Source organism: Boeremia exigua (assembly GCF_020726555.1).
Source record: "Boeremia exigua strain MPI-SDFR-AT-0100 chromosome Unknown C7974scaffold_7, whole genome shotgun sequence".
In the NCBI taxonomy this organism is placed as follows: domain Eukaryota; kingdom Fungi; phylum Ascomycota; class Dothideomycetes; order Pleosporales; family Didymellaceae; genus Boeremia; species Boeremia exigua.
Window position 1 is genome coordinate 1,658,626 of NW_025763524.1, and position 13,567 is coordinate 1,672,192.

Below are 13,567 nucleotides of genomic sequence, written 5' to 3' on the forward strand. Positions count from 1 at the left end.
GCACCGCACCTCTACTTACAGTAATATGCATTGAAATCTTGAAAAAAAAAAAATATACAGGGTGCACACAGCGATAGAATATCGCATTGGTCATGTACTTGGTGGCCGTTTTGTTCGTTGAGGTGCATCAGAGCTAGATTAGAAACGTTCCCTGCGATGACGCGTGGTTGAGATGCCAGGACTCCAGAGAGAAGCTTATCTCGGGATAGTGTAAAGTCAAATGATCGCGTGCGGAGCACCTCACTTTGGCCAGGAGGCGTATGATTGTATTGTCGCTGTAATATAGTTTCATTTTCAGATACATATAGGAGAGCCTCACGAATCCTGTCGGCTGCTCTCTTCGTAGGAGACACTCCATGTGGTCTCCCGCTTGATGATCATGTCTTGACTACTGTCGCTGTTGACGCTACTCATAGGTCTCCTGTCAGACCCATCTGAATCAAAAGCCTCCTCATCCAAGCTGTGTATTTTTACCCCTTGTATGATTTCGACAGAAGAGGGGCGCGCTTGGTGTTCGTTTATACATGCATCGGGAGTTGTGGCCGTGTTACGATCTGCCGAACCATGAACCGACCCTAAAATGTACATCTTGCTCCCTTGAGGACCGTATCTCTGGCCATAAGGAGAGTATACATCCATCTCCATACCGAATCCGGAATTGAATGCCCGCATGAACGCTTTGAGTGTTGGAATAGTTGCGGATAGGAGTGACCACAGGACTTCGCACTGCTGCAGCACAAGTGCTGGAACGATGGCTTGTGACATATTGGACTCATTGTTGTATCTCGATACGTAATGTAGATGCACAGCTGCAATGGCGATTAATGGTATTCTGAACCCAAAAGCCACAGCGACCTGGACCTTGATGTGGCGTTTCATCTGGATTGGCCACACAAACAGTATCGGCAGAAGCACGAGAGAAAGCTCCGTTAAGATGTCGAGGGCAGCTGTGACTTTCCACTGATGCAGTCGTCTGGAGCAGTGACTTGTTGTCCCATCGCGGACGAAATCAGACGGGCTGCAGGATACTGCTGTGCCAACGATGGAGCTGATTGCCCAGAGTAACGTGACGGCGATCGTCGTGTGGCAGAGTATTCGGGCTCTTCGGGTCACTATAATGTCGCGAGTGAAGAGACGCAGCATCAACGCGGCGATCGAGAGCTTTGATGCTGTAAGTGTAAGGAGAAAGAACAATTGTCCTGCAAAAGTAGCCTATCGACTATGTCAGTATCACAGCCCCCAACAACAGTGGTGCATACTGACCTTTCCTATGGTTGCTATCTGTGATGAATCAAGCTGTTGTTCTGAAGTACCAAGGCCATTCCTCAGGGCGATGAATAGCGGTATATTTTCGCCCAGTTGCAAAATCTATGGTCCATCAGTACATAATGAGCACATGTTACCAGGCGTTGACCCACTGTCGCTAAACTGATCGCAGCGTCGTCCATTCCGTACAATCTCCATTTGATATGTAGGCGAACAATCAATACCAAGGTGCAGTATATGAGGCAAAGAATAGAAGCAATCCACAATTGTCCAGAAGAATTGTCTGCTGTATTGGGAGCAAAGCGATACAACGACATGGCATAGAGGTATCTGTCGACGTCCAAAGGAATGGTCGTTCAAATGAATTATTGCCCATCGAGGGGCGTACTGCGGTGACACCTAGACCTCGCACCTTGGCTTGACGTTGACCGAGGAGACCTGCAGTAAGCCACATCCCTACGGACGGGTGCAGTGGTATGAGCCCAGACGGGGCATCGGATGAAAGACCGGACGGGATGTAGCGTGAGGCTGGGCTAACGTGCCGTCTGATACAAGCTTGTCGTAGTCTAGCGAGTGGGGGTGAATGTCGGAATCTTGGCAGGATTCTACGAAGCAATGATCCCATCAGAGGACGCTTTCCTGCCATCTGTGAAAGGTTGGGTCGTTGAGAACGCTACTATGGGGCTCCATCTACTGCGATACAGGTGTAATGTAGCAAGTTTGGTACACGTCCAGATGGCGCAGGGGCAGATCGACGTCTGTCACGTGGACGCGGCTAGAGTCTCGCAGACGGCAAGAGTACCCAGGTCCCTCTTCATAATAGCCACCTGCTCTTACGCGGGTCACTGCTACCCATTTGGTCCCTCGAATGTCGCTTCGCTTAATTGATCCGTGATTGTGTTTGAGTTCAGAGGTCATCCGCGGACCCCACGTCCGCAACGATCTACTGGTGCGAGGCCACCGGAGGCGGCAGCGGCCCGCGCACCGAACGGCAACAATCAGTTGTTTCGCAAGCCACTGTCGCAGGCCGCATCACTAACGTGCAACCGTCACTGAAGAAGGAGCAAAGCCGCCCCAATGGACTGTCAGAACCGTACTGCCGCAGGGGATATCAACATGGGTCCAACAAGACACGGGATATGATCGTCGCTCTACAGGCAATACGAGAATAACTCTTTAGGAAAACCAAAGAGACGGCCAGAATGCCTAGCTGGTGCCCAATCATGCATGAATGGTCTTTGCTCTCAGCAAGTCGGAGCAATGCGTCCGCGCGGAGCTGACTCCTGTCAAAGATACGAAGGTATGAACCCGAGGGGATGGGACGGTAACACCTACCTTGCACTAACTCATTGCATGAACGCCTCTCGCTACCCCCTGCTCTTTAATGTCTGTGTCTCACTGTTGGTGCCAGCAAGGCGGAACGGGATTCTCAGTCGTACGACTCAAGACGACTCTTCCCTCGAGTATTGGCATATGAGTTCATTTTCTTTCTCGATCTTCCCAGCAACTTCTTCTATACTTCATCATGGGAGAGCCAATCAAGACGCCTACCGTTGGTGGGCAAGCGTGTGAGGACCAAATCGAACTGCAACATGCCACTGTCACAAAGGCAACAGGCACGGCCGCAGACAGGGATGCGATGCATCGGATGGGCAAGGTGCAAGAGATGCGGCGCAACTTTAGGTTTGTATCCGTATGGGCGTTTTCCATGATCTTGATGTCCAGTTGGGAGACTATGCTTGGGTAGGTTTGCATGTTCTTACAAAGAAGAAGCATAGCTGATAAGAAGTAGCACTGCAGCTATTGGGCTTATCGACGGCGGCACTGCTGGGCTGATCTGGATGTATCTCATATGTTGGATTGGTTTCATATGTGTCAACACATCCATGGCAGAGATGGCCTCCATGGCACCGACGGTACGTTATTGTCTTGTTGCAAGGTATGCAAGCTGATGCACCTCCAGGCTGGCGGTCAGTACCACTGGGTCTCGGAGTTTGCTCCACCACAGAGCCAGAAGTTTTTGAGCTATTTGATTGGTAAGAATCGTATGTTGCTGGGATGAGGTCATGCTCACTCAGACCCTAGGATGGCTTTGCGTGCTTGGGTGGCAGACAGGTGCGGCCAACACTGCGTTCCTAGCTGGTTCACAGATACAAGGACTCATTGCACTGAACAAGCCGGACTACGAATTCCAGGCATGGCATGGCACTTTGCTGGTCTTTGCCGTCTCCGCGTTCAACATCGTCTTTAACACATTCTTTGTCAGGAGATTACCTCTCATTGAGTCTATCGTTCTAGTGGTCCACATCTTCGGCTTCTTCGCGATACTCGTTGTCCTCTGGGTGACTGGACCAATAGCCGATGCCCACACGACGTTCACTACCTTCAACGACTTTGGCGGATGGAATTCTATCAGTTTAGCCACACTGTCTGGACTCGTAGCTGTAGTCCTGCCGCTTCTTGGAGCAGATGCTGCTGTTCACATGTCGGAAGAGCTCCAAGATGCTTCGAAGACGTTGCCCAGAAGTATGCTGTGGACGACGTTTGTGAACGGCTCGATGGGCTTCATCATGCTCATTACGTTCTGCTCTGTCCTAGGCAGTATCGACGACGCATTGGCCTCCCCTACAAAGCAAGCGTACCTTTACGTCTTTTACAACTCCACCCAGTCGGTCGCAGGAGCAACGGTCATGGGAGTGTTGGTCATATCCATGGCAATCTTTTGCAATCTTTCCATTACCGCGACATCTTCCCGCCAGCTCTTCGCATTTGCCCGAGATCAGGGCGTTCCGTTCAGCAGCACCTTTGCCTACGTAAGTAGTACCCTGATATTTGACACTCGCGTACCTAACTTCTATAGGTCTCACCAAAATGGAACGTACCGGTTAACGCAATTTGCTTGTCTTTCGCAATCTCATGCCTGCTCTCCTTGATCAACCTCGGGTCGACCGCCGCCCTCCTGGTATGTCATATCAGTCAGCTCGTATTCGATAAATACTGACAAGGTCTAGAACATTGCTTCCCTCTCGACTGCTGCTATTCTTGCCTCTTACATTGTTTCGATATCCTGCATCATTCTCAAGCGTGTTCGCGGCGAGCCACTTCTCCCGTCAAAGTTTAACCTGGGAAAAGCAGGTCTTCCCATCAACATTGCGTCCATTGTATTTCTCGTCTTCGTTTTTGGTTTCTCGTTCATGCCGATGGGGCCACGGCCAAATGCAGCAGGTATGAATTGGAGTATCCTCATGTTCGGCTCCACGGTGTTGCTATCTATAGCTTACTACCTTTTCAAGGGTAAGCACGTGTATGCGGGACCGGTGGCATACGTGCGGAAGTCTGTGTAGTGGGTCTGAGTAGAATAACCGCTGTATACCTTGATCGACAATTCAGTGACCTCGGCCAGCTACTTTTTCGACGTGTTTTCACGTCCGAGTCAGCTGATCATCTTTTCGTTTCCCAAGCATACGCCGTGAGACTTTGTCAACTAGTTGGAGCAGTGGAGTACATATGTATGTAGTCCCGGTATTCTCTAATCATTACTGTCTCCACCCCAACGACAGTATATAGCTGTATGGTGGGGAATTCGCCTTCACTAAGCCTTTTTCGGGTGCAATAAGACTGTAGGTGTTAGCCTATGGTATGCTTGCAAGTGTATCCAGATGTTGTCAGTCGTCTTGTCAAGCAACAACTCGGCTACCTTCCCAATAGCTAGAAATGCTATTAGACGTAAACATGTCAATCTGTCGAATGCAAAGGGGTCAATTTTATAAGTTTTGAGGACGATGAATCCCCGCAATGACACCGGGTGTTTCCTATATTGACTTCTCACCAGCCTCGCAAGGCTGGATATGGCAATATACGAGGTTATGGCTCTGCAGCAATTGGGCTCATGCTTACGCAGATTGGCGAGGAAATCATTGGTAGTAGAACGCCATTCTCGTTGCTTTGAACTCAGTTTAAGCCAGAAAGAAGAAACCTTCAAACTTCTACATACCTTTGTATACCACTAGACAACAGCCATAACCTTATAATCGACCTGCCCTTTAGGACTGTATTCGTATGAAGAGGTTCTTTAATCCCAGGATCTCGTACTGTGTGTCGTGTATAAGAACCTCAAGACTGCCGAACCCATGATTGTTCTAGGTCAAAGGGTTCTGTAAACAGGATCTGTTGCGTGACAAGAACCGAGTATCGACTCGCGTTTACTGCATCATTATCGTAAGAACACGTAGTGGTTCTGAAGAATAAGTGGCGAGGAGCTGATGGTTAGTGAAGATGCTCCTTACACGGCTACCCAACTAGGGTCAAGAAACTGCTCAGTCAAGGTCGTTGAGAAAATACAAAAGTAGATTTATCTACCACTCGAAATAGCGACAGGACGGCATCAAAGTCGGAAGATTGCCACGGCAGGAGTCAGGAACCTGATGTAGCTTTAGCAAGCTCGAAGAATTGCTGCCAGAGTAGACGCAATATACTCAAGCCATGTTGTGAGACTAAAAAGTCTCAACTGAGGTCGAAGAACCAAGACCTGATGCGGTCTTCCAATGTTATCTTTACAGTGTGCAAGTCGGGCATATCCATCAAGCAGCGATGAAAGGGGATTTACGCTACATGGAGCAACTAGCAAATTGCTCGATAACCATCGTCGATATCAGTCGATAATGGATTTAATTATCTTCTGGAATAGCTACACCTCGAATCATGTTTGTTCAACATCGCGATCGTGTCATGTTGGGCTGGCAGCTGTGAAGTGAGTAGCGGGGTAAATTAGCGTCGATACATGGAGCCCTGCCCTGTCTTATCGAGTTGACTTCCCCTCCCGCACCGAACCATCGATGCGCGCCAAGGACTTTGGGACTTGTATACTATGTACGGTAATCACTAATCCCGAAGTAGGTGGTCAAGATAACAGTGCCTGTCAAGATGCCTTAGAGGCTTGCGTTTGCAGCGCGTGCCCGCACCTCACCTCACTCTCCTTGGGTTAAGATCTTTGCTCTTTTGACGTACTTTGAGCGTGTGACATCGTACTCTAGAGTGAGCCCCACACCAGCAAGTGCAATCATATTCCTCTATCTGATAAGGCACTGTCTCCAGACCGGGGCCATACATAGGAGCCGTCCCTCGTGCGTAAACTAGTTATAAAGGCAGCACTTCAAGTATCTTACTGGCATGAACTGGTCTGTGGACTTCCTGACGACCGTCCTCCAACTGTGATCTTCATCTCCGCTCCGATTTTAGGTCAGCCAGCTACTACAATGGCGACCATACTCCTGTTACTCGGAGCAGTGTTCGTGCTGTCCTCTATCACATTGTTTATCGTGCAGAACGAGAGGCGAGACGTCATCCTCGAAAGATTCCACCTAAAACGACGCCGAGACTCTGGCTCCAGAACACCACCAAGATCGTTCTCACCAGAAAGGAAGAGAGCCCAAAGTGTCTCAGCTCCTGACTACTCAACTACATTTCCGCCCTCTCGGCGTTCTACTCTAGCTAAAGCAGTAGGAGCTTCACATCAGGACTGGACCAAACATGTTCTACCTATCGAAACGTCCTACCTTGAAGCTACCGATGATGAATATACGCCATGCGAGTTCTCTATTGCAGACATCAAAGCCCTAGGCGATTTCCCTGACTACGCCACCCTGAGTGGCGTGCCTCTTCCTGCACCATACCACAACTTTGACATTCACAAGGCACTCCCAAGACCATACAGACCCTTCCGATGGGCATATCATCAGACAATGTGTAGGTGAACTTGTCCATAAAGTTTGTCCATAAAATTTGTCCATACTAATCACTTGCACAGCACTTACGAAGATGGAGCCGGACTGGTGGATAGAACTCGAGAACACATACGAACACCGCATGAGGCAGCGCTCGCAGCTATTCGTTGAGCATGGTGACGCAGTACTACAAGCGCTCCCAGGTTCCGAACTAGCGTGCAAAGAACTTATGGAGATGGTGCTGCAATTTCTGTGCGCCCGATACCCGCAATACTTCTCCCTCAGCGCCTCCAAAACGGTGTTTCACAATGCCATTCTGAAGACCGAAACGGATCTCAAGCAGACACCGCCTCTGCACGTGCTCTTCCAGAATGTACCAGAGGACTTTGCGATTATGTTGCGCGATGAGAAGACTGGACTCTACATCTTCCGTGCCGGCATCATCTGCAGTGCCCTGGGCTGGAATGCCGGCACAAAGATGGGGTTGCATCTACACGAGATCCATGCCCCGATACCGGACTACAAAGAGAAGATGCAGTTCTCCATGGACAGGTATGTTGCTTCGCATGATACAGAAGACATGTACTTACCAATGCACGATAGATATTTTGCCAAAAAGCCAACCGACAAACCCATTCAGCGCGGTTCGTGGGGTCTAGAAGTTGATCAGCCTCTATTCATGCCGCCCGGCGATGGCCACGAGACTTATCGATCCCATCAAATGCCAGACCTTGAGTTGTCGCGCTGTCACTTACGTGTCGACTGGCAGACGCTACGTCGCCTCCCACTCTCAGGCGGTGTGGTTTTCAATTTCAAGGCACTCTTTACGCCCGTGGAGGACTTTCGTGATGAGCCCTACGTACCAGGTCTAGTATTGAAGGTGCTCAATGAGGGAAAGAGGACGTTAATGGATTACAAGAATTCGTGGCATACGGAGCACGTGGTCAAGCCTGCGCTCGAAGCTTTCCACAAGGAACAAGTCGAGAGAGGGATTGTGGAGAGGGATTGGGAGCCGAGAACGTTGGACGAGAGTCCGTGGTTTCCGGGTTGGGAAGAGAAGTGGCATCGTCAGCAGGGCTTCTGAGAGCGCGTCAACTTCATTCGAATAGCTGCTTCTATTCAAGATCCACACAATCTACAACTTACTCCCACTGTCGCCGTTTGTTGATCCTCTCCATCCGCTCAGTGTTGCACCGCCGTCGATCTCGATTGCGTTGCCGGTCATGTGTGCACTTGCCCTTGAGCTCAAGAATAAGACCAAACCTCCGAAGTCACTAGGCTTGCCAATGCGGCCTGTGGGTTGTCCTGCAGTGAGGGTCTTGCCGAACTTCTCGAGACCAAAGTTCGTCATACGACTGGGGAACACTCCAGGGCAAATGACATTGACCATGATGTTCTTGGGTGCGAGCTTGGACGCGGTCATTTTGGTGAGGTGAATAGCTGCTGCTTTAGCAGGTCCGTCTACGCAGCCATGGTCAGTACGGAAACGGTAAAGCTAGATCAATGTTGCACTCACAGCTAAAGGTGCCGTGTCCGGGCTTAGAAAGGCCACCAGCTGCGCCTGTTGTAACGTCTAGAGTCTGGATACCCGCCATACTCGCAATGTTGATAACTCGTCCAGGACTATCAGCGTTCGCACCCTTACGTAGCAGCGGCTCCAGTTCCACAGTCATGTAGAATATGCTCTTGACATTCAGATCATACAGCTTATCCCATGCGTGCTCGGGGTAGTTGTAGTAATCGTCGCCCCAGCTCGCTCCCGTGTTGTTGACCAGGACCGTCAGTCTATCGGTGCGCTTCTTCAGCTCGTTGCAGACTGCCAGACAGCCAGCCTTATCCTTCAAATCACCGACGATGTAGCTGCATTTCCCGGGGCCCAAGGCATTCAGTCGGTCGGTAGTGGCTTTAAGCTCTTTCTCCTTACGAGAAGCGATGAATACGGTCGCACCATTCTGAACGAAGGCTTGAGCGGCCATCTCGCCTAGACCTGTCGCCCCTCCGCTCACCAATGCGACATGGTTGGAGAAGTCGTAGAGCGTTGAAACGCGAAGATCGTCAGCAGAGGCTGCGTGGGTCATTGTGCGTGTCGTGCGTGTTGCGCGGGTGGGTACGAGTGTGTAGTGGGGGATCAGGCCGTTGCTCGAAGTTCAGGGAGGCATATGAGGAGAGCTGGAAATATGAGGAGCGTCCAATGCCGGTTGAGACATGACTCTCGGTATCTACGTGTGGAGAGTCGCGACGAACCTCGGCAGGACTCCATGGGCCAAATGCGGGGTGCTAGCGCGACAGGGGTTCAGTCAAGCTGCATCACTGTAGTGACAGACCCACTGCAACTACAATGAGTGTGTTGTAATGTCCACTGCATTAAGACACACACGCTAGCAACAATGACTTGCATAAGGTACAGTCGAAGATGATTTGCATGGATTGGATCGAGGTTTCTACAGACTGTGACCCGACAAACGGGCATCGATTGCCGCGAGTGCTTCTCAGTGCAGGTCTGGAGACTCTTGGTGTCACTACTTCGAAGGCCACACCGTACCAATCGAAACTGCTGTTGACACTTTCGTCGCTGCAGTTGGATTGAGTGGGCTAGGAAGGAATATGGTTAGATGAAACAATGCGAAAGCGATAATTCGCTCATTGGGTACAGCTATCGTGGGCATCTCAACATCTACTTCATGCATTAATTATGTGTTCCGCTATGGATCTTTCTAAGCGAAATGACTAGATACGATGAAGTACACAGATACCACCTTTGCCATGCAGTAAGTTGGGTGAAGACTGAACAAGAGAAGTTGAAAACAACAACTGCGTAATCAGCTTTGAGGGCGGAACCCGGTCGACCAAATGTCACCCATGCCAATCTCCAAGGATTGAAAGACCATGGGTAGAGTGTACAGCTTCCATTTCGATCCGACTAAAGCCGTTACGAGTTCATTTGTTGATACCCGGCTATGACCGCGAAGAAGTTGAGAGCTGCGCCGACAGGCACTGATCAATGAAGCTCGGTCCCACTGCACATTGTATCCTCACCTTGTCATTTTTAGCACCGGTGCTACCCCCTATATGAAGACCCCCACAGCGTGGCTGTGTACCCTCGGTGTTGACGTGAGGATTAGGGTTCGCCATTTAACAGTGATGAAGTAAGGGGCAGTTCAAATGACGATATTGATGTAGTGACGAGGCAACTAGAGTGGATATATGGAAGCTGTGTTGATGTTGATGATCAACAAGCAGCCTAGACTGATAGGCAATCGTGTCCAGGAATATGATAGTCAAGCAACAATGGATCAAAAGAGAATTTATACGACCTCTGGTCCTTTTCATAGGATTCTGAACGTGAAGGACCGGGAACGCCAGGGGTCCATCACGATCTTGATTGTGTGGAAGCGAGCCGAATGGTACGACTTCGCGAGACTTGCTCCACTGGTGTTCGCCCCGACGATATGTCATGCGCTGTAGATGTTGGATCTCATCCGGATGGTTCCGATAGTGATGCTGTGCATGTGTTGTTGGCAGTCATAAACAAACCAAGATCTCAAGTTACAGGTATTGCCTCTTCAGGACGTGCTAGAGACCAGTACGGTATGAGGCTGTATTATACACAGCATCCTATAGCGCGTCATGTCGTGCATAATATCGTGCCTTAGCGCCTTATTTAGTCTGACCGTCATGGCCATGGTGGGTCGCACGTACTTTATCGGGGCTCAGAATTGTTCATTGGCCCTTAAATATTGTGCTACAGCGTGTGGGTATTCGGTCATGTTTAAGCCTTTTCGATTCTGCATCAAAATGGAGTTGTTATAGCCAAGATATCATCTAGCGATTAGTTATTCATTGAACGCAAGCTCCAGAACTATCATCTGTTGGGCGGGATCGCCACTCATTGAGAATAGACGCGGACTTGTCTTCACTGTATCTCACAATAGTTAGCGTCGGCAACCATCCTTGTTGACGTTTGACGGGAGGGTGCAATAGTCGTGCATCTTTCGTGAGATGTTCGCTTACTGACCAAAGCTGTCATCGGATTCTTTGGATACTCCGCGGCTGCAGGCGAGATAAGCTGGTGCTCTAAGAACTGTGTGCCTAAAGGATCAATTGAGACGAATTGTTACACCAATTGCTAGAGCAATCCTGAAGAGGGTATGGTCCGCTGCATGTATGCTTCAAACAGTTGGACGCATGAGCACCCAGCACCTTGGACCCTGTTACTTGGGTGCATTGTTGACGCGTAAATGTATGCTCCGAGTCCCGACCTGAAGAACAGGCCCGAATCAGATGCCGTTGCCCAAGGAGGGCTACTAGCGCACAGATATTTTGCCAAATGACCTTGAAAACCGGCGTTGATCTTGACATATGCTCGGTACTTAGAGCTATTTCTGTCAAGAGATTCGGGGATGGAACGCTCATGTCCGCAGATCACACATGAATGTATGAAAGCCGTCGTTACATTCTGGTTCAAGCTGTACCATGTCAACGGGCCGAAGCAACCGCAAGAGGGGTAGGCGGAATTAGAAAGGCATTTCAGGTCGTGTAACCCACCTCTATGCTATCGTTGGCAAACGCACACCTAGAGCCAAGTACAGGTTGCATTCGGGAGGCACAGTGTTCATGACAGCGATCTATGATCTGCCGGCCCGCTCAATCTTGCAGTCCCGGTTCCTGCGTCGAATGCTTGGACGACGATTGGTTTGTGTGCCAGTAGAAAGCGTAGTAATAACCCCCGGATGATATTTGTTGAGTCTGAGTACGACGGAGCCAATAGCTGCGAGTGTCTACGGGTTACGAAGCTGTTACTGTTTTCAACGGGCTCAAGGCTGAACACATTCCACCTCCGACATGTGGTTGATGAGTCTTATTGTCCCGTGACAGAAGTGACGTCTTTGCTGACCATGCTTCAGAAACCTCGTGATCAAGTGTTCGGATCAGCGTTGATGACCTCGAGCTTGTGATAGTGTAGCTTGTACCAAGAAGGCGCGGAGCACGGCGTCGTGACCTCGACAGCGGCATGTGCAGGCGGCTCGGAGACGGTGGCTGTGACAGTTATGGCGCTAACCTCATTGAGCGTGCTCGTAGGCAGCTGCCCCTCCATTCACCGCCTTGCCCCCTCCACCAACTGCGAGTATCTCGAAGCACAGAAGCTCTGCACACCGAACCTAGATCACTTGCATATACAAACTCGAGATCCACGCAGCAAATATCGTTATGGCGTACAACTTCGTGCGCTCATACATAGACACGTTCCGGGAGCGCACCGCCGCGATCAGCCACACCTCCACATTCCGTGAAACTGGGCAGATTACACCAGAGGAGTTCGTCCTTGCCGGAGATTTTCTAGTCTTCAAGTTCCCCTCTTGGCAGTGGGCGGACGCTTCCTCGCCAGCAAAGCGCGCGCCGTATTTGCCAGAGGGAAAGCAGTTCCTAGTTACTCGCGGCGTACCATGCCACCGCCGTCTCGATGACAACTTCGCCGGAGAGGCCGGGCAGGATGAGACTATAGTGGGCGACGGCTTCACGGCAGGCGAAGGCGGCGCGGACGACGATGGCTGGCTGAGGACTGGTGGCATGGCGGCAAGTCAAGAAGCCAAAGTTCGCGACGTTAGGACAGTTGATGAAAGCGGCAATCTCGGGGCAGCAGAGGAGGAGGATGACATTCCGGACATGGAGGACGATGAAGATGACGAAGAGGCGATCATAAGAGATCCGCAGGCTGGCTCGAACACGCAAGCGTAGGTCACCTCATGTTGGACATCAAGGCCTGTCTGAACTACTGGCTAACAAAGACAAAGTCCCCTACGAACGTACACCCTCTACATCACATACTCCGCACACTACCGAACGCCGCGCCTGTACCTCTCCGGATACGGCTCGACGTCAGTACCACTCAAGCCGCAGGAAATGATGGAGGATATCGTTGGTGACTACAAGGACAAGACAGTGACCATCGAGGATTTCCCGTTCTTCGAGCACGCTCTCAAGACCGCTTCAGTGCACCCTTGCAAGCATTCGTCAGTGATGAAGGTGCTTCTCGATCGCGCAGATGCTGCCTTAAAGCTTCGCCTTGCGAAACTCAAGGCAGGCAAAGAAGTAAGTAAGCTCGACAGCGGCATGGAGGCCCTCGTCGACGACACAAGACTGCTCAAGCTCACCGAGCAAGCGAAGAATAAGGGTGGGGAGGAGGTCAAGGATGATTGGGAAGTACTTGAGGAGCAAGACGACGAGGTTGCGATTCGCGTGGATCAGTACCTCGTTGTCTTCTTGAAGTTCATGGCCAGGTAAGTGCTGAGAAACTCTCATCGATAACGAACTATGCTAATACTGGACAGTGTGACTCCCGGTATAGAGCATGACTTCACAATGGGAGTGTAAGGCTTAAACTCGGGATCAATAACGCGACACCTCGATTTTCCTTGTTTGCGGGCGTCACTGCTTTTCCTTACAATTCACCAGCATGTTAGGCGCATCTGCTTTCAGGATGGCACACAAATCGCTTGCCCTTGCTTTCTAAATACCACATCTGCTTCCTTTTAGCCACATCTGATCAACGTGCACATGGAACACAAAAGCATATCGAA

The 13,567-nt window shown here is 50.4% G+C and overlaps 5 protein-coding genes across 5 annotated transcripts; 3 read left to right on the forward strand and 2 right to left on the reverse strand.

Annotated features, from left to right (window-relative positions):
• Nucleotides 1-211: 211 nt before the first annotated feature.
• On the reverse strand, nt 212-1,732 carry C7974DRAFT_206270 (uncharacterized protein). The gene is made up of 3 exons (XM_046136864.1): nt 1,419-1,732; nt 1,264-1,368; nt 212-1,212 (listed from the first exon to the last, which is right to left on the reverse strand). The coding sequence occupies exons 1-3, from the start codon at nt 1,581-1,583 to the stop codon at nt 316-318; spliced, it is 1,167 nt and encodes a 388-aa protein (XP_045996504.1). The 5' UTR covers nt 1,584-1,732; the 3' UTR covers nt 212-315.
• A 564-nt stretch (nt 1,733-2,296) lies between these two features.
• Nucleotides 2,297-4,748, forward strand: C7974DRAFT_396598 (amino acid/polyamine transporter I). The gene is made up of 6 exons (XM_046142092.1): nt 2,297-3,009; nt 3,059-3,182; nt 3,230-3,302; nt 3,352-4,079; nt 4,127-4,228; nt 4,278-4,748. The coding sequence occupies exons 1-6, from the start codon at nt 2,792-2,794 to the stop codon at nt 4,608-4,610; spliced, it is 1,578 nt and encodes a 525-aa protein (XP_045996505.1). The 5' UTR covers nt 2,297-2,791; the 3' UTR covers nt 4,611-4,748.
• Nucleotides 4,749-6,232: 1,484 nt separating this feature from the next.
• C7974DRAFT_206295 (uncharacterized protein) lies at nt 6,233-8,099 on the forward strand. The gene is made up of 3 exons (XM_046136865.1): nt 6,233-7,011; nt 7,073-7,541; nt 7,593-8,099. The coding sequence occupies exons 1-3, from the start codon at nt 6,522-6,524 to the stop codon at nt 8,071-8,073; spliced, it is 1,440 nt and encodes a 479-aa protein (XP_045996506.1). The 5' UTR covers nt 6,233-6,521; the 3' UTR covers nt 8,074-8,099.
• A 121-nt stretch (nt 8,100-8,220) lies between these two features.
• Nucleotides 8,221-9,067, reverse strand: C7974DRAFT_275760 (uncharacterized protein; the record flags this gene model as incomplete). Its single annotated transcript, XM_046137561.1, has 2 exons — nt 8,221-8,450; nt 8,506-9,067. Coding segments are annotated over 2 exons (792 nt in total), but the record flags the coding sequence as incomplete, so codon positions are not given.
• Nucleotides 9,068-12,071: 3,004 nt separating this feature from the next.
• On the forward strand, nt 12,072-13,530 carry C7974DRAFT_206301 (autophagocytosis protein). The gene is made up of 3 exons (XM_046136866.1): nt 12,072-12,721; nt 12,782-13,267; nt 13,319-13,530. The coding sequence occupies exons 1-3, from the start codon at nt 12,198-12,200 to the stop codon at nt 13,359-13,361; spliced, it is 1,053 nt and encodes a 350-aa protein (XP_045996508.1). The 5' UTR covers nt 12,072-12,197; the 3' UTR covers nt 13,362-13,530.
• Nucleotides 13,531-13,567: the final 37 nt, after the last annotated feature.

Bases quoted from the DNA above. Each gene is read 5' to 3' on its own strand.
- C7974DRAFT_206270 (XM_046136864.1), bottom strand. From the start codon at position 1,583: ATGTCGTTGTATCGCTTTGCTCCCAATACAGCAGACAATTCTTCTGGA. The intron at 1,369-1,418 runs GTGGGTCAACGC...GATGGACCATAG, and splicing joins CTGCGATCAGTTTAGCGACA to ATTTTGCAACTGGGCGAAAA. The intron at 1,213-1,263 runs GTCAGTATGCAC...CATAGTCGATAG, and splicing joins AGATAGCAACCATAGGAAAG to GCTACTTTTGCAGGACAATT.
- C7974DRAFT_396598 (XM_046142092.1), top strand. From the start codon at position 2,792: ATGGGAGAGCCAATCAAGACGCCTACCGTTGGTGGGCAAGCGTGTGAG. The intron at 3,010-3,058 runs GTAGGTTTGCAT...GATAAGAAGTAG, and splicing joins AGTTGGGAGACTATGCTTGG to CACTGCAGCTATTGGGCTTA. The intron at 3,303-3,351 runs GTAAGAATCGTA...CTCAGACCCTAG, and splicing joins GTTTTTGAGCTATTTGATTG to GATGGCTTTGCGTGCTTGGG.
- C7974DRAFT_206295 (XM_046136865.1), top strand. From the start codon at position 6,522: ATGGCGACCATACTCCTGTTACTCGGAGCAGTGTTCGTGCTGTCCTCT. The intron at 7,012-7,072 runs GTAGGTGAACTT...TCACTTGCACAG, and splicing joins GGCATATCATCAGACAATGT to CACTTACGAAGATGGAGCCG. The intron at 7,542-7,592 runs GTATGTTGCTTC...AATGCACGATAG, and splicing joins ATGCAGTTCTCCATGGACAG to ATATTTTGCCAAAAAGCCAA.
- C7974DRAFT_206301 (XM_046136866.1), top strand. From the start codon at position 12,198: ATGGCGTACAACTTCGTGCGCTCATACATAGACACGTTCCGGGAGCGC. The intron at 12,722-12,781 runs GTAGGTCACCTC...ACAAAGACAAAG, and splicing joins GCTGGCTCGAACACGCAAGC to TCCCCTACGAACGTACACCC. The intron at 13,268-13,318 runs GTAAGTGCTGAG...AATACTGGACAG, and splicing joins TTCTTGAAGTTCATGGCCAG to TGTGACTCCCGGTATAGAGC.